Source organism: Adelges cooleyi, unplaced genomic scaffold (genome assembly GCF_023614345.1).
Source record: "Adelges cooleyi isolate 19-005CV unplaced genomic scaffold, UGA_ACOO_1.1 ACOO_flye_CR_arks_rails_tigmint_CR_PRNA_23, whole genome shotgun sequence".
NCBI classification, from domain to species: Eukaryota; Metazoa; Arthropoda; class Insecta; order Hemiptera; family Adelgidae; genus Adelges; species Adelges cooleyi.
Genome location: NW_026095893.1, coordinates 651,469 through 670,459, shown reverse-complemented (window position 1 = coordinate 670,459; position 18,991 = coordinate 651,469). Strand labels below are relative to the sequence as shown.

Sequence of the window (18,991 nt, the reverse complement as noted above, 5' to 3'; positions counted from 1 at the left end):
CAGTCTTCTTTTTCAGGAATAGATCTACTTATAGTCCGCGAAGAACCCGACCGATGTAATATCACCGAAGAAAATGTCGAAGAAAAATACTGCATGACCGTTAAGCTGTTGGGATGTGTGTACGCCAATGCTATGCATAAGTTCATACAATTGACAAGATCTATTATAGAGCAATGTGATAACGAGATACGTCGTGCGAGACAAAGAGCAAATGGCCAAAGACGTACCCACAAAAAACCGGGTAATTCGGGTGAGCCTTTTAACGTACGTCGTGGTAACTATAGCAAATCTTGTAAGGTTTTCAGCACACTTTTGGAACAATTTGAAATTGGTAGGCGGATGTTTGATTACATGACGTGTGCATTGATTGATTTGGTAGAACCGTTGAATAAAATTCAAGAACACCATGTAATCCGACATTATATACAATACCTTATAGCCAGCATAATTAAGATTCGAGATATAAATAATACACCTCACAAGTATGTATACCACGAGGGTGCTGATAACAATATCAAAACATTTCATAAAAATCTGAAACAATGTTTAAATAAGCAAGTAAGCGGTGTTTTGTTGCCTTTAATGGAGGAATACTGCATTATACCAAAAGAGTCTTATAACATTGATCTTAATCAAAATCCTTCAATTGATGCTAATACAATAGAAAATGAAAGAACAATACCAGAACAAGTAGAGGCAAGTAGTAGCTATGAAGATGTGGTCAAATTTCAGATAGAAAAACATGTGGAGGAGGTCATAAATAAATACATTTTGGATTTAGGGTTTCACTACGTTGAAATTCCAAATTAATTATTTGTAAATCAAATGTGTTTTTTTTTTTTTTTAAATAAAAGCTGCATATTACATATTATACTTTTTTCCTAACTAGATATGTAGACATTTTTCATTTATAATAAAATGTGGTAATATATCATTTTTTTGTTGCTGATTTATATTCGTATGTATATAGTATAGTTATATAAGTATAGCTATTTTAGTATAGTTGCTGCAAACGACCACGTTGCAATATGCTAGTAGATATACTGGAATAATTATTATGAATATTTTACCTTGATTGCAAAGATTCGGAAAGGTTGGCAAAGCGAGTAATGATTCATAGTATTTTTATAATAGTTTTAACACTTTAGAGCAGACAATTCGTTTTTATAAATAAAGACGCTTAAAATATAATTTAAAAAAGTATGTATTTTATATATGTAATGCAAATTTTTAAAGTTCCAGTCTATATGATTATAAAATAATACTTACAAACAAAAAAATATATTTTTGTTGTTTACAGTATAAAAACCGAAAATGTATGTCTAAATTTGAAATCGACTCAATTTGTTTAAACTTTAAATTGATATATTATTTTGTTGAGTGTATGTGATGTAACCCCGAAGAGCTTTTCAAGCGATTCTCTGCATCGAAGTGCTGCCGTTTTCGTTTGTATTCAATTAAAATGTTTTTATCGTATACAAAATTAATTTTATAAGCCGAATAAAACACTTACAATACAATAGTTCGAATTTCAATGGAAGTTCATAAAAATCAGTTTCATAAAAAAATGAAACTATGATGCCACACAATTCCTGATGGCATTTGTACAGATGGTAATTTTCCCTTGGAAGTACCTAACGTCGATATTGTCTTGCACTAGAGTGCAATTCCAAACCAGTGGAGTCATGTAATGCTATGATCTCACGTTCATAAAAGGACTCTTGAGTTATTGGACTTGACAATACTAGAGCTTATGAATATTATTCCCATAAACAAATAGAGTCCGCCGTAAAACAAAAACTAAAAGGCAAACAAAGTATGTTAGGCGATTAGATGAACGAAACTGTGAAAAAATTATTGAATAATAGCTGTCGAGTGTTACTTGTTGCGGAACGGTAGTATAGAAAACGTTCATTTCGATGACGACCACCGAGAAACATGTGGCCAAAGAGACTGCCACGAAAACGTTGAATCCGATCACTAAGGCATAGAGGTTCTGTTGCAGTCGTTTTGCCGTCTCAGATCTGCGTAAAACAAAAACAAAAAACACAGACGTCACAAAATATAATGCACAGTGTCACCATAAAAAGTATATGGCCGGAATTGTATATCGGTTTTACTCACATGCTGATCACAAACATGGATTGCACTAAGGTCCCATAGCCGATTAACATGACGTACACGAAATAGTCGTTCCTCGTGAAGCAACAAAGGCCCGTCAGCATGCTTAGCACGAGAGAACCGTATCCAAGAAACTTATCGCCACAACGGTCCCAATCGACATCCACTTTGCCAATTCTGTACGTGGACAACGCGCCTAAGCACAGACAAATACAGTCCAATCAACTACATATATGGAAGAGAAGGTAAAGATCAAATTTAAAAATGGGTTGTGTTCGGTTGAGAGAAGAGCAACCTGTTCGCATCGCTATATCCGTGAAATAGGAGAACTATGGGAATGAAATGTGTTATCTAATTAGGAGGTTTGAAGAAGGAGAAAATGAAATTGACAACTGCAAGATCAAAACTCGAACGGATTAATGACTTCTGCTTTGATCCAACTGAAATTCATTATTCATTCATCTGCTTCGTCCTCACGTCGGCCACCGTACTTCCGTCTTCCAAAGACATACTTTGGAATCTTTTCTAACCAAGCCAAAATTACCCAAGTGTCTAGTGCATCCTCATTATTAGATAGGTTCGACATCGATCTTTCTTCTGTATTGGTAATTTTATTGTATCCATTTTAGTCACTACACACAACTGTCTCAACAGTTTCACCGCCAAAATACTTATTTTCTGCCCCAATTTATTATCCAATGTCCATTATTTTGCACCACGCACAATATTCCCTTTGCATCTGTCCACATTAATTATATATACCTACTTACCTCACCTTTTACATCCTTTCTAAGGAATGTCTCTTCACAAACTCTGTTTACACTTCGTGCTTGTTCCTTCACACATATTTTCAGTTATAATAGAGCGAAATGAGGAAAATCTAAATGTTTTATATTTACAGTTATTTCGATGACAAGATGGGAAAGAGGAGCAAGGCAATTATCGACTAACGGAGTGAGTTTGAAGTCTTAACGACAAAACAATATCAATTTACCACACAATGTCATGATGGATACGACCATTCCGTTCAAAAGCATGCTCCGGTCGTTGGTCTCATCTGCGTTGTACGTCAGTAATATGTTGACGTTCAACAACAACTGCAAACAGATAATAAAAATTATACCAATCATGAAGTGGTATGCGTTAACATAAGACAAATCGTTATTAGCCACCCTAATGTAGTGATCGTCGTTGGTGTTCAGTATTTACCTCTATGTATGTGCCCAAACTTAGAATGTACCAAAACGACCATTTCAAGACGACCGGATCCGAGTAAGACAGCTTGAGGCTCTCGTATTTGCACGCCAACGCGCTGGCTAACCGGGACGTTTGCTTTGGTTTCTAAAACAAAACACCTCGTGGTTTTTTTTTTTTTTTTACTGAAACAAGCGACAAGATAATATTGCCGGTGTCGTTGGACCGTCACTCGACTTACCCGCGGCAAACGATCGGTTGTAGCCGAACCCGCGTAGCCGGGTACGGCGCTGTCGTACAACGCTGTTTTCGAGGACACGGGGACTTCCGGGACGGGCACGTGGAAGTAATTGTTGAACTTGACGGGCGGCATGAAGCAAGCCCACGCGAACGCAATCGTTAAGCCTGCGAGCCGAAAAACAACAATACTGTGGTGTAACGTGATAGAATATCGAATTGTGATAACAGTTATCAGGACACGATAGCAGTTCGCCTCGCGAGGGAAAGGTTTTTATGTTTTTTTTTTTTATTAACGTCAATTACCCGCGAGACTTATGTAGGGCAGAGCGGTGTAGCTGCCGTGGCCGAAGTACACGACGAGCTGGCCGAGAAGTCCTGAAACACAAGTGCCGGTCAACATGGCAGCCTTGGCGCAACCGGTGGCCAGCTGATAGTGTGTCTTGTCTTTGATGCTCGCGTAAAGATAACTGTAGTACGTTGTTTCGACGGAAAAGTACAGCGACAAGCAACTCTCGGCGAACTACGGCAACGACGTGACATAACACATTAACTAATTAGTGTGTATCCTATGGCGTGTTGATTTAGAAATAAAAAAAAAAAAACACTCGAGTACTATTAATTGAAGTTTGGAAGGCGAACGGGCGAAATTGACAAACGACAGCATTCCCAGCAGTCCGCTGAAGACCATGACGGGTTTGTACAGGAAGTAGTCGGACAGCAAAAAAGCCAGCGCCGAGCTGACCAACCCCAAGTACACTCTGGTCGGCGTCAGTTCGTTTGTTACCTGCGAAAAAAACACACAAAATATGTACACCGTATTACTGTTGTTAACAGCCAAGGCAGTTGCACCTTGATCGGACCGGGAAAACAATTGAAAAATAATCCCGGCAAATAATTGTGAAATAAAACTTATTTGTGGCAAAATATTTATTTTAAAAAAAACCTTACTTAAAAAAATATGCAATCTGCTAAGAACCGCAGCGCCCAAAACACACTGGCACTTTACCAACCCTAAAAATACTAAACATTTATCATAATTTCTAAAGATATGTAAGAGCATTTTAATGAGGGAATAAAAAATGATCCTCAAAGAAATTGGACGTTTTGTACGATATCTAATGCCAGGTTAATTACACTAAATAGAGAAAAAATGTTTGAATAAACACTAAGTAATATATTATCTATACTATTTCTGTTTACTAAACCTAATAACTAATGTAGTCAGGTGATTCTATCATTAAATAAGTAATTTTGGAATTAAATAACAAATATTCAATCTTGTTCTGTTACTATCAAAAGTCCATTTACGCGCAAAAATGCGTTTTCAGTCTTGCTATAAAAATGATCAAAACTCAATTACATCAACTTCAACAGCACATAGGTATGTAGCACGTGTACATTTTTAGCATATCGTAGAATTCAAATTCTCGGTAAGTCCGTTATGAATTGTATCGAACCGTTGAATTTATCAAATTTTGCGCATCAATATAAAAATGTATACTAGAAAAAAGACTGTTATTGTTTAAACAGTTTTTTTTTTCCTTATTCAATACTCGCATTAAACATTTGATAATTTGATATTTGCAAAAACCCTAAATTTTGTTTTATTAAATATATATATATATTAGTTTCTCTGCCTTTTATAATTAGCCAATATAAATGCCCATAAACGAATGTAACCTTTAGCTTAATTTGAACGTTGAATACATTTTTTTTTTAAATACAATGATTTTATTTTATACAATTTATATAATTCAGGTGTGTAAAATACTGAATGATGAATTCTACATTTTTTGGATTGTCTAGAACGTTGTTTAGAAAGCGACACATTAACACAATACATAATCATTAGTGTATAAAACAACACCATTACTAATAGATAATAAATCGTAAAATGTAAATATTAAAATGTATTATTATTATTATTATTATGATAAACTAATAGTTTATTGTATTTGTTGTTATGTACTTTTCGATACAATATGTTAGTAAACCGTTTATTTTTTTTTTTTTTACAACAACATACTAATAAAGTATAAAATAATTAAAAATAAGACGCATTATTACATTGTATTTTCCACCAGACATTGAAAATTACCATTAACCTTTGTGGAATGTTATTAAAATAACATAACGTGTTTGACTAATTGTATAAAAATTAATTTTGTTATGTAATAACAATACTCATAACCAGCTAATGTATCACGTGTGAGTGTTCCATCGTTGGACGATGCTCGCAAAGGAATTTAATTACTGTCTTGTTTTAATATGAGCACGTCTGACGACGAAAAAAGGAAACGGTTCGGAATGAAAAGGTCTACGCTAATGTTATTGTCGAGAAATGACAAATTGAAAAACATTACATCGAAGTCTTTTGTTGAAGAGGACCGTTAAAATCCGTTCGTCCAATTTTTCACGTCAGACGGGTTTGGAGAAAATACAAAATGAAGACAACAATTATTTAACCGCCAGCAAAATTTTTATCTCACTCCCACAAACAAATCCGTTGATTTTACTGCAGATTTTTGTACACAGCTATATTTTCCACAAGTGAGATATAGTGAGTTATATAATTTTAATCAGCCTTGACAGTATAACATTATGTTAGTGGGTTTGAATTTTTTTTTTTTGTTAAACTGTTGCGCGACAGTGAGCTCAACTATTACAGCATTTGTTACTTACAAACTATACATGTAGAATTATATAAATTATAAACACAACTTAAGTATACACACTACCAAGTTTTGCGCCTGATTTGATATTAGTGTAATTGCCAAAAAATACTTTTCGAAATGGTTGCTGGTTATAGTAATATAGTAAAATCAATATGTCGATAAACTGTGCGTTTTCGCCAATTCTGGTCGTAAGTGGAAAATAGAAAAGATAAAAATGCACAGTTTATACGAGTGCAAAATTGTTACCTAAAGTTGAAGTACAGGTAATTTGTTTTTGAAATAGAAAGGCATGTGATATTCAATTGAAATAGGCAGTGGAAATGTTTTATTTGAAATCAGCGTTCCGGAGTGAACTAAAGCAAACTGATCCGTGGGAGGACTTCGTCCCCCGCACCCCCAACGATAGCTCAATAATGTAAAGTTCAAATAAACGTGTTAAAAAAAAAATGACTTACTTACCTCTGCGAGTGATACGTTGACGTCCGGACCGGTCAAGTATGCGGTCAGAAACTGATCCAGGGGTTTGATTTCTATGAAAAAAGCATAGACTGTGGTCACGACGGTGATCTTTTGCCATTGTTCCATGGTGAACTGGATTGAATGAAAATCCGAAAATCCGAAAATAAAAAATTCTTACAATCGGATACGACTAGACTCGGCTGTACGTTTTTTGCGATTGCCAGTTAAGTCCATTAAGCACCGCCATCAGTCATCGCACTAATCACACTATCGACGAAACCGGACAAGGCCAATATACAAAAAGAGATAATGATTGGTTGCTACAGCGCTTTAGCGTTAAAACACTGCTGTACGCGAGATATTTATGTATACATACAATTTTCGATGTAAATTAACCTTTACTTTTATTGCTTCACATTATAACAACGTAATAATAAAATACCAAAAACAAAAAGTGGTATCAATTGTGAATAAACCTTTTTATATTAAAAAACAATTTAAAAAAAAAAATGTAACGTTAAGTTTTTTTTTATAGTGGTTTTTTAGCAAACTTAAGATAAAAAAAATAATGTAGCATGTACATCTTACGTGATTGGAACTATGGCGGGTAAAAAGTTGAAAAAGTTAAATTCTTCATCCCCAGAACCGTGGGAAAAAATTTGCCAGTTTTTCAACATTGCCAGTTATCACTTCTTTAAAAAAACAATCGGATTGAGTCAAAATTTGTTATAAAATTGCCTCAACCCTACATTTTTACACCCTCTTCCCGGGGGGGTTGGAATTTATTTTTAATTTTTTTCACTCACTATTTTAGGACTTAAGAGCTAACCCTTGTCAATAAAAATAAAAACCAATCTGTCAACAATATTTTTTATGATAAAAAGTGACTTAAAAACTATTGAAATGCCAATTGCTTAACTTGCATAAACTTGCATAAATTTTCAATACCTAACTTACATAAAGGACAAAGGCTAGGTATATGTACAAATTGTATAATTATTTACAATAATTACAGAATATAGATATACCCACGTGCTCAGTTTTCTGTTGACAATTCGGACTAATTGCAGAGTACATTTATAGAGATTACTAATTACTGTTTCTCTGCTGCGGTAAGAATGGACTCTGTATCTAGTCATAGTAATCAATGAAAAACTAAGCACTAGTGTGTGTATGTATATTTATTATTTAAAAACTGTAAATGAAATTGCTGACTTTAGTAGTTTATAATAATTTTGATCGTTTTTCCCTGCCACTACGAAACAGACAAACTTTCACCACTTTAGGAGAAAAATCTGGAACGCAACTAAAACGTGGTAAAACGCTAAAAATTGCCTACAAGCAGTTTGAATAATTTTCAGTCAATAAAAACGAACTTTGATGGGAGCATTCGGAAATGAAATGGACAAATAGACTGTCGCTGTCATTTCCTGATTTGTTGCGACACAGTAATTGTACACAATGGTTATCGTCGTTTAGCAGATAAAGCACGAGCCCACGAATCCACTGTGTCCATTGCTCGTTTGCGGATCGCAGACTGGCAGTGATAAAGACGATTCTCCACGATGGTAATGTGTGGAATGCATGCATGCCACATTAACTGTCTTGTACCTTTCGTGAAATGCTTTTTTACACTGTTGCGATATCGTGTGTGCTAGTGTTATGTGGTGCCATCAGTTTGCCAGCAGAAATGATAAGAAACCCGGCAGGCCCGAGAAAGCAGTTTCAAAGAAAGCCGGCAAAAAACCAAGAAAGTAGTATCAGAAGAAGCTGCCGAGAAGTCCAAGGAGCGAGTTTCGAAGGAAGATATTGCAAAATCTCGACCGCTAAGGAAACAGATAAAGATACAGAAGAAATCTTTAAGGAAGAGCCGGATGATTTGGCTCGCGATGAAACTCATACTGAAAGAAAGGAAACGGAAAACAAAGAAATGTTTTTTAAAAAGAGCTACAGGTGAAATAGAAGACGTTAAAAATAAACAAAAAGTTGCTGCGTTCGACGATATCTTACTAGTAGATAAGACTTCTAAAAGATTCCTTATGAAAACAACAAAAATGCACTTGGCCTAATTATTGTGCATCATCGATTGACACACTGCCAGGTTTGGACTCGTCAATTGTGTCAATCCTGTGCTTTAACTTTGTCTAGAAAAACGTTAATGATATTTTTTTTTCTTCTAGATTTTTGCGGACAAAACAAATTATCTTTACTACATATAGACCGAGGCTACAAAAAAAAGTCCACCGCAAGTTATTTATTTTAAAAATTCTTGTCCAACTAATACGTGCAACAGCTATCGTTTTATGCTCTGCGATTGATCGTAAACGATAAGGTTTGACAATACCTTTGTAAAATATACAAAATAATTGTGTTGATCACGTTCCAAACAGTAACAACTTTGTAACCCTTATCGTTTACACGCGACTTGCATCGTGTTCACTTGTGCTATTCTGCGTAGGTAGGAAGTTTAAACATGTTAGTAATTTCAGTGAATCTAATTTTTTTTCCTCTTCGGATTGGTCAATAAATTATAACCCATGTACATTGTACACGCGGGATAATCATTACACGCACGTGATAGTCACATTCGAACGATATTTTGTTGTATAATATGTTAGTTCATTAGTTTTAGTTGGGATTTTTTTAAAACAATTTTTTTTTTATGAAATATCAACAAAAAAATTATAAACATTCAGTGTAGTTTGCATACAACAAAGGGCAACACTAATAATAATGTAATCAATCAAAAACGGTTTAACGAGTGCGCGTTGGAACAAAATAGGTCGGTCGAGGGTCAACCGAATGTGTGCTTAACGTACAGTATACCAGATAACTATTTTAATTGCACCGTTTTAAATGGATAACAGTAATTACTGAGAATCATTATTATTATTACAACGTACACGGTATATGGCACAAGACGCATTCTCAATCGCTTGGCAATAATTGCCATCTGATAAACATTTAATTACCAAAAAGGTATTGGGTCAAAAGTAATATTTTACTGATGTTTCTACGACGAATAACGACAAGACAAAGTATACTCAGGCAGGCTTTCCTATCCTCTTATGGGTTCCAGATCAAACGCCAGAACTTTGTCCACGTATAAATCAAACAAGCCAAATAGTTATGTCTCCAACAACTAGATAATGACATTATGCACTGTTTTAAGAAGCACAGCTATTGGCAGTTTTGCATTGAATAAGAGTTTGAGGTCATCGTTTAAAAATCAGTGGCTAATTTTATACTAACTGGTTTGTCTTTTGTCCAATTTTTTCACACCTACCATAAAAAAATTGCGCTAAAAAAATAAAAACCGAACCTCTTCAAAATAGAATGTTGGCTGAAAAACTATATTGTAAGTTAGTCATATCGAATCGCGGTATTCCACGAATAACCTTTCTTTTAATCTGACAACTTTTTTTTTATCAAGTTACTCGTTGAAAACCAAACAATTTCTGAAAATATTTTTATTGGTTTTAAAGAGAAAGAACACCGTTTCACTTTCGTCAAGTAGTGCACTGCCTAATAATACATTAAAATTAAAGTATACGTTTTTTTAATATATTCTTTAAACAAAATTATATAGATTTAGCCGTGTTATCGTTGTAAACGAAAATTGCTGCACCCAAGTATGTTTTGAACACTTACAAAAATACCCTACAGGTGATCTCATTGCTTTTAGTTTATATTAAAAATAGTTTAGAAAGATCTTTGACGACCATAGTTAGGCATTTATTGTACCAATATTTTTTTTTAATTTTCATAACAATAGTTTTAAAAAATAGTTTACTATTTGAATAATTTCAATTTTTTGTTTTAGATTTAATTCGTTATATTTTTATTATTTTAAGTTCTGCGTGTGACCTCCACGACTCCGTTATAAGGGTTCGTTGAAATGTATTGTGCTTCTCCTATAGCTCTTCAATGTTGTCTTGAAGGCAACGAGAGAAGCAACAAGTACACGCCAATGTCCTATTGTTTGCCACATTGCACATATTCTATGCATTTGCCATAATTATTGGTTTTGGAAAACTAAGAAAATCACAAGTTGTTTTTCTATTTATTTTCAGTGTCACGACATCTCATTGAGTTTGGTCAGCAATATGTGTTATTATTGTAATTATGCTTATTATATATTTATATATATGTGTGGTTAAATAATGATTTCATATATATGTTCTAATATAATAAACGTTTATACTAAAAGCCCCTAAGGAATGCGAATACTAGAATCATTATTATAGCTTAACGATTAAGATGTGCGAAAGCTATGTTTGGTCTTCAATTTGAATATTTATCGAAAATAAAGTTAAAACGCCGGTCTTAACAAAATCAAAAGCTTAGAAATATCATCTTCGATTTATGATCAATTAGATTGTTTTAGGTTTTGTCTATATATCGGGAATATTTTGTCTTTCATATTTTTAAAAATAAAAGTCCCATTCATAAGAGTTATAACAGGAACGTTTTTAATATAAAAGTTCTATTGGAAATTAGAAAAGTAATTGGAAATAAACGTTTTGAGACAACGAAATTTGAAAACATATACTTATGACAAATTTTTACTTCATACTTGTTATGAACTTATTTAATTCATTTTTTTTTTATAATTAATATGTATATTGTAGTTAAAATACTATACACATTTGTTTTATTCTATGTGTTTTCTAACAACTAAGTGGAAACTCGTTTTATTTTCATACTTCTTCTTTAACACTTCTATTGTTTGTACTCATTACAAATTGTCACTATTTAACAGTTTTGTGTTTTGTAATGTCCAAGACCGACAAAATTAGTTAACGAATCTGTAAAGTTGACTTTTGAGTTGAGAAATATCTACTGAACATTTTTACTGGTCGATTGAGAAATTTGAAATAGTGTACAAAACACTAACAAAAGTATTTACAAAAAAAAAAAAAGAATTGTAAATTACAAAGTCGAGTGCTATTAAATTCGACAAAAAAAAAACGCATCTTGCGTACCCAATGAACAATAATTAAATACCATCGCCTTCGTCCAAATATTTGGGGGTCGGCCACTGTAACAGTATTGAATATTTTATAAATATTGCAATTGTACTTTTAGTTTTTCCGAGAGTTTCCTTGGGGAAACCCAAGGTTTGTATTGCAGATTTTCGAGAAAAATGTTTACATTGAGATGATGGTATAGTAGCGGCGCCCACTCTGGATCAAGACATCCACCCTCCTTCCCGGTAGGGTCAAGTGTCAGTTTCTTTTGAAGGGGTTTTCAAAACGACCCTTCTGGGGCTACTGGATAATACCATCTGGTCGTATACTTACAGTGTAATTATGATCAGGTCGACACCGTTGTGGATTCAGTCGGTTATAATATTATTCTCATAACTCGTAACTCACAACTCGTATTGCGCAACGTTAGTTCGCCGGCAAGCCGTTGGCGGTGACATGTCGGTTGCGGCGCCGTCGGCCGTCGTCGTGACCGCCGCTGTCGTGGGTCGTGCGATCGCCACCACCACAGGTTGGCCAACCGTCGGCGGCCGCGTCGACCGCACAAAAAATCGGTCGCCGACCGTCGGCCAGTACCGACTGTCGTATCGTTCTTCGTGCACGTCCGACCCGTCCGACTAAAACGAGTACACACACACACCACACACATTGTTTTACAGTATTTTTATACGTGTTATTGTAGTATGGACGCATACGATAATACACCGTGCCGGTTTTTGGATTACCTATGCTAATCGTTTTCGGTCGGTCCGCGGTTTCGCTTGTCGCGGTTGTCGTGTAGCATGGTCGTGGCCATGGAGAGGAAACTCATATTGGAACTTATCGAAGAGTACAAGTCGTACACTTGCCTGTGGCGGATCAAGGACCCGGAGTACAAGAACAAAGAACTCAAGAACGAGGCGTACGAGTCGCTGTTGGTGTTGATCCGGAAGTGAGTGTTCCGACTTTTACACACCGGACAATATTGTGTATGTATGTATGTTTGTATGTTTGTGTCCGTCCAACGTTCGGCCACCGATGCCCGCCGCGCAGTAATAATTCTTTTGTCCTCCGTCGACCGCATACCCGGTAACCGCGGTAAACCGCGCGCTTACCGAATAATTGTCGGGGGGGGGGGTCCATCTCTACGCGACGTTGCAGATAACGCGGGAGGGGGGGGAGGGGAAATTTATTGCGTTCGGTTTTTTTTTTTTTGTTTTTCATTTATATACCATAATAATTATTAGGTACTACCGTCGTCAGAAATACCAACACAATTGTTAATCGTGTCCGGTGTCCGTCCACCGATGTGCGGCGGACCGGTCCCGGCGCGTCGTCGTTCCGCTTCACCCTCCACCGCTCCCTCCCGCGTTTACCGACAACGGGGCTAACGATTTTCCCGCGCACACTCCGCCGGACCAACGCACCGCGTTGCCGCGCCCGTCGAGCGCTGCCGCATCGCTGCGGTCCGACACCGTCGTCGTTGTTGTTGTTGTTGTTGTTGTTGTTGTTTTCACTGTCGTTATGCGGTGGTCATGTGCGTCGCGGCTCACGCGACGGGTCCGATTAAATAGCCACTTACGACAATGGTCGTGACGTTGAATAATAATTAATCGTGTGACGTTTGTTTTTAATCAAAATATTATGGCACAACGGCTTATGGTGTTTACACATTAGATTTCGGCGTGGACAATTTACACGTTTAAATTTACAACAAATAATACTTTGCAAACAATTATTTACATATACTTTTTTTTTTACTGTGTACAATTATTGATAAATTAAAATAATACATTTCTCAAAAAAATTAATTTTTTTAGAATTTCAATTAATTTAGTTTTGTCTGAATCGATATTCATTTGATAAGTAATTAATATTAGTTGAACGATTCAAGTATATATATATATATATATAGGTGTAATATAAAATACACATTTTTAGAGTATCGAAATAAAAATTGTTTGTTTTAAATACAAATTTGAATAATAAATTAGTGTGAAACAATTGGTTAAATAAATATTAATTTATTAAAGTACTTTAAAAAATTGTATTTTGTATCATGCCTATGTATGACTTGAATCGTTCAACTAATATAGGTAAATAACCTATCAAATAAATATCGATTTAGATAAAACTATGTTCTTTGAAATTCTAAACAATAAATTGCTTTGAGAAATGCATTCTAATTAATTGATCAATTATCGTACTCGGTGAAAATAAGTATTTCTAAAAAGAATAAATCGTTATTTGCAAAGTGGTTCTACTTCGACGTAAAGACCAAAGGTGATATCATTAATACATTGCTGCCTAGTTGTCAACTAATCTAGCTTAGACTAAAACCGCGAGGGTCAAACAATGTAAATCAATAGAGAGACAACACTTCCTTTAAAGGATAACAGTTTAAGAATTATGGCTTCCCGTGTAGTTAATAACAATGATCTTAATGACATTATAAGCTGACCCCCAGTGACAGCTTGAAATCTCATTGGTTTGATAGAAACAAATTACTTCTTCAGGAATTAGGACAAATATAAAAAGAAATGTATGAAAGAATGATTAAAAACATTTCATTAAAAACCTACAGAGTACCAGGAACAATCTACTACATGCAATTGGGGCAAAACCAAGCCATTGCATATAGTAACAACAAAGGTAATACTTTGTTACTCGACAGAGCCATACCAGGGTTATTACATTTTTTGCCCAATGTACAGCTAAAAAAACAGTATCTAAACAGAGAGAACTCGCGAAGGGGAAGTTTGGTCACGATTATCATTGTGCAATAAAAGTATTAAGAATGACGTTGGAATGTTTATACTACACCGTAAGGGATGATACCCTATTCCCAGCTTTGCCATAACAATTTATGAACGGTGCAAAACATTTTCAGCCATCATGCGGCACGTGCCCGAACGGTTGACATGAAGGTGCAAAAATATATTGACAACCATAAATTGTGGTATATTTACAACACTAATGTAGTCCAAAAAGTCTTATTCATCATTTTTATAGTGGTTTTTTAACTTAATGTCACTTAACCAACCGCAATTTGTCTATTCAACGTTAGGTTAAACCAATTGAGTTGGCGCGGCAACTTAAAGGCGTTTAAAGTCTTTTTGAAATGAAGTAAAGCGCCACCAATTTAGAAGTCAATGATTAGAAATAATGATGTAAAATCTTTTTGCTACATTAGTCAAAGCGAAAGTTACTAGGTTTTTTTAGTTTGTCCAAAATATATCCGGCCCTTGAGATACCAGTTACTTGACTTTACTGACTTTGAATCTATGCCAGTAAATCTTGCGTACATTTGACTAAGTCCTCATAATGTATCTCTAGTTCACAAATTAGTTTTCTAACTTTTGACTTACCAATTTCGTCAAAAAAAAGAGGCCAAACACAGTCACGTTGACATTTCACATTGACATTAAAGGAAATAAAATGGCTGTAAGAGTGACACGAAGTTCATTTCAAAAGCTCATCTTCATTATTTGAAGGTGCCTTTTTTCTGATATTTCACTGACTTGACAGCTGTCTTATTTCCTTTTCAAGAAATCTACTAACGGCTATTGGGCGGTATTGATTGGAATTTGTGAGAAAATGAACCGCGTGGCACGATTCGAGTATTTTGTATTTAATCTTCGAATCCAAAAGCTCTTGTTGGTAGCGTGTCTTCTGGATTCATTTATAATCTCGTCTCTGAGAAAGTGTCAACTGTTTAATAACTGCATTTTTCTTGCTCAGGTACAACGAACAATGCACTATGGACGACCTGAAAAGAAAGATAGCCAATCTGAGGACTTGCTATCTGAGAGAGTTCAAGAAGGTGATCGACGCCAAGAGATACGGCGAAACGTACGAGCCCACCCTATGGTATTATAAGTGAGAACTTTTGAAATATTTTACAGTTAAGTCACTCCGTCTGCGTGTGTGTTGGGCTAATGGCGTGATTAAAATGTTTTTAGGTCTTTGGAGTTCCTCAACGACCAATACGTGGGCGAAGACAGGGTGAGGTTGGGCCGAAGCTATCTCGAAACCAGTGACGACGATAACGAATCCAATAACGAGGTAAGTTTATATTTGTGTAATTGTATATTCACTTGCAAGTTTCGGTTATTTTTAGTTAATAGCAGCTGTGATTTAACATAGCAGGCGACTCGTCGGCTGTGTTTATTGAAAACGCAATTATTATCGTTAAGTATGTTATAGGCAAAGAGAGCGCGGATAAAAAACCTTTGATTTTAAATAAACAAACGGATAATTCGAATAGGGTTTATAGGATATATTGACAGAAAAAAAAAACTCTAAATTCCTTGTTCGGTAGGGACAAACCACATGTTTCGCATATGGTTTGTGAATAACGTTTAAATGAAATCAACGTTTCTTTATCGTTTGTAATTGTAAGTGAATCACTCTAGTACAAATGACCTAGTAGAAAGTTTGATTGAGTTTATGTTTACCCAAAAATCGCATACCCATAATTAACTGGGTAAATAGCTGAGTTTTACCAACTTTGTTAAGATGACGTGAAACTCCTGAGGAGTTAAGTGTTGGCAATTTTTTTTGCACTATCTTAATATAGAGCTGGAACTAAAGTTTATAACCATGGCATAAAATAAAGAAAATTACTCTAATATTTATCATTTAAAGCATTGTTATAATGATACAAATTTAATCAAGTTAAAAGCTCTAAGATTTTACAAACTTCCAGGTATGATTTAACAATAAAATTTTACTTTTTTGATAGAATAGAACTCTACCCCAGTATTGGGCAAATTGTAATCTGATTAATAATTTCGGTTAATAATTGTAATCTGTAATCATAGTGTTAGATTAATGTAATCGTATAAATTTAATCATGATTATATTAATGATTACATTAATCTTTCAACTGTAATCATGAAATGATTAATGATTACATTGTTTAACTGCCCTAGGTTTTCTTTATTACATATATTATAAATAAATATATGGGATGTCTACGACGATTTGACCTTTGCAATATCATCTAAACAATTTTATTTTTTAATCAGCATTTTGTCTACATTTTTCGTTTGCCAACAAGTAGTTTATATTTTTGAATATTTTTATATTCCAATAAAATATAAATAAACTACTTACTAAATAAAAATGATTGAAATATAAATAAACTACTTGTTGGCCAACGAAATATTTAGAAAAATCAGAATTGAAAAAAATGAATTTTTCCAAGTGATTATACAAAAGTCAAATCATCGTGGAACACTGTATATATATATATTTTAGTGAATGCCTGGGGCGGTTTATCAATTTTATTTTTAATCATTTCACGGTTACAATTCGATGATTAATGTAATCATGATTACTGATTACTTAATTTAATCACGAATACATTGTTGTAATCGATTACGTGATTTGATCATAAAGTTCCACACTGCTACACAGCTCGTGTCATATTTTGTCAAATTTATTAACATTTAATCGTACCAGGGTACTATGCGTTAAGTATATACTATGGATGGGGGAGAACCGCGGATGACCAGGAATCAGCCGTATTAGGATATAGCTGATGTCAACAGTAGAACCGTTATGAGTGTGCGACCTCGACCGCGCGTCCTGTGATTCGTTCCAAAGTAAACCGACTGGTGGCTCTAATCGTTGACGGGGTTCGGCCCCTTTGTTCGCAGGCGCTGATCACCGCGTACGACAACGGCGGGCACGGGTCGGCTGCCGAAGACAAGGACTCCTCGTACTCGGCCGAGGCGACGTCGAACTTGACCGCGGCCGCGCCGAGGCGGCCCAAGAGGCAGCGGGTGGCGCTGGAAGGATATCCGGAGAGGTTCTACGAGAGCTTCGAACCGCACGTCGTCAGCGGGGCGGGAGGACCCGGCGAACCGCCCGGCGACTACTACAACGGTTTCGGCCGGTACGCCGCCAACGAGCTGCGGCAGATGGACCGCCAGTCGGTGATCATTGCCAAGCGTCTGATCAACGAGGTCATGTTCCTGGGGCAGATGGGCATGTTGGACGTCAACACCAGAATCGCCGGCGCCAACCAGCCCAATAAAAACAGCCAAAAGAACGCGGCCGCGAAAGTGGAATACGCCGCGCCGCAGTCCGAAGAACTCCCCATGGAGTTCATGGACACCCCATAATTACTACCCTATTGAGGACCTTCCAACGTCTTGTGACGTTCAAGTGTCTAATAGTCGTTAGATTGTTTGTAAAATGTTTTACTGCACTTCTGTGTTTAGTGTTGAGTGTTCACGACTTATTATTATCTTATTTATTTATTTATTTTTGTTTTATCTAATAAAAAGCTTCGGCGACATTCAAGACATTGGCAAACGATTTTAAGTTTACACAGTTATGCATTTGATGGTATTCAATTTTAGCTTCGACGCGACAGCTGAGAAGGTATTGTATTTACAATGATGTGTTTTTTTTAAATATTTATTTTTGTGTCTGTACCCACGATATCTTTTAAGCCACTGAACCGTCTTCTTCGTGTAGCAGCTGTTAAGATCAGAAATCGTACATGTATGGTACTGAGTTCATGGGAAAGGCTTGTGAGAAAGTTAAAAAAAAATCAACTAATTAAGAACACTTATAAATTGTGTAACGTAGTGTGTCATTAACAAAATTAAATACTTATAATTATAGTTAAACACGGACTTAACCTGATCCAACGGTGATTACGTTAACTTGTGTTAAATAGTATTATTTATTATTATAACCATAAGTTGTCAAGTTTTTTCTAGTATTATCACTGTAGTAGTATTATAACAACGACAAAGATTTTAGTCACGATAATGTTTCGCACAGTGTCGTTGTTATTCGTTATCATTATTTGTTTAAAAGATCAACGGTTTGCATAAAAAAAGGCAGCAACATTAACCTAACACTACTCTTTACAACGTTTTGGGGTAGCACTGTTGATCCTCCTGGATTTTTTTTTTCATCAGATTTGCAGCGCTGTTTGTCTTGTTTAGCCGACACTAATTGAACAAGTACTTTCTACCCGAAACGTAATCCAAAATGATTAAAGCCGGCCGGCATATTTTATAATCCGATCAAAATATAATCCCTCGGCCATAAAAAGTACAGGTGGACTTTCACGGCCCTAAACTTGCATTATTTAGCAACACGGAATCGCCTGTTATAAATGTGTTCGGGATGGGCGGCTAAAAAGATTTGTGATAACATTAAACTACAACAGGCCAGACGAACATCTAGTGTCCACCGAAATTATACCCAGTCGCTTTCAAACGATTGCCAAGAGACTGACGCATGGTGAAATGAGGAAGATCACATATTATGTATGTCTCGCTTCCTAGATATATTTTGTATTTATTCACT

At 35.6% G+C, this 18,991-nt stretch overlaps 2 protein-coding genes across 8 annotated transcripts; one reads left to right on the top strand and one right to left on the bottom strand.

Moving 5' to 3' along the window:
• Positions 1-1,186: 1,186 nt before the first annotated feature.
• LOC126835183 (thiamine transporter 2-like) lies at positions 1,187-12,700 on the bottom strand. 4 transcript variants are annotated; one of them, XM_050567539.1, is made up of 11 exons: positions 12,403-12,700; positions 11,993-12,294; positions 6,690-6,821; positions 4,169-4,339; positions 3,859-4,075; positions 3,557-3,720; positions 3,331-3,462; positions 3,116-3,218; positions 2,125-2,317; positions 1,883-2,024; positions 1,187-1,800 (listed from the first exon to the last, which is right to left on the bottom strand). In XM_050567539.1, exons 3-11 carry the CDS (start codon positions 6,813-6,815, stop codon positions 1,708-1,710), a joined length of 1,341 nt encoding a protein of 446 aa, XP_050423496.1. In that variant the 5' UTR covers positions 6,816-6,821; positions 11,993-12,294; positions 12,403-12,700; the 3' UTR covers positions 1,187-1,707. The 4 variants fall into 4 exon arrangements, with proteins under 4 accessions (XP_050423496.1, XP_050423497.1, XP_050423499.1 ...); XM_050567540.1 differs by having other exon boundaries at positions 11,993-12,700; XM_050567542.1 differs by lacking the exon at positions 6,690-6,821.
• Positions 12,172-17,983, top strand: LOC126835185 (uncharacterized). Of its 4 annotated transcripts, XM_050567547.1 has the most exons (5): positions 13,765-13,939; positions 13,984-14,308; positions 15,398-15,535; positions 15,619-15,721; positions 17,320-17,983. In XM_050567547.1, exons 3-5 carry the CDS (start codon positions 15,417-15,419, stop codon positions 17,785-17,787), a joined length of 690 nt encoding a protein of 229 aa, XP_050423504.1. In that variant the 5' UTR covers positions 13,765-13,939; positions 13,984-14,308; positions 15,398-15,416; the 3' UTR covers positions 17,788-17,983. The 4 variants fall into 4 exon arrangements, with proteins under 4 accessions (XP_050423502.1, XP_050423501.1, XP_050423504.1 ...); XM_050567545.1 differs by lacking the exons at positions 13,765-13,939; positions 13,984-14,308 and adding an exon at positions 12,172-12,608 and having other exon boundaries at positions 15,398-15,526; XM_050567544.1 differs by lacking the exons at positions 13,765-13,939; positions 13,984-14,308 and adding an exon at positions 12,175-12,608.
• Positions 17,984-18,991: the final 1,008 nt, after the last annotated feature.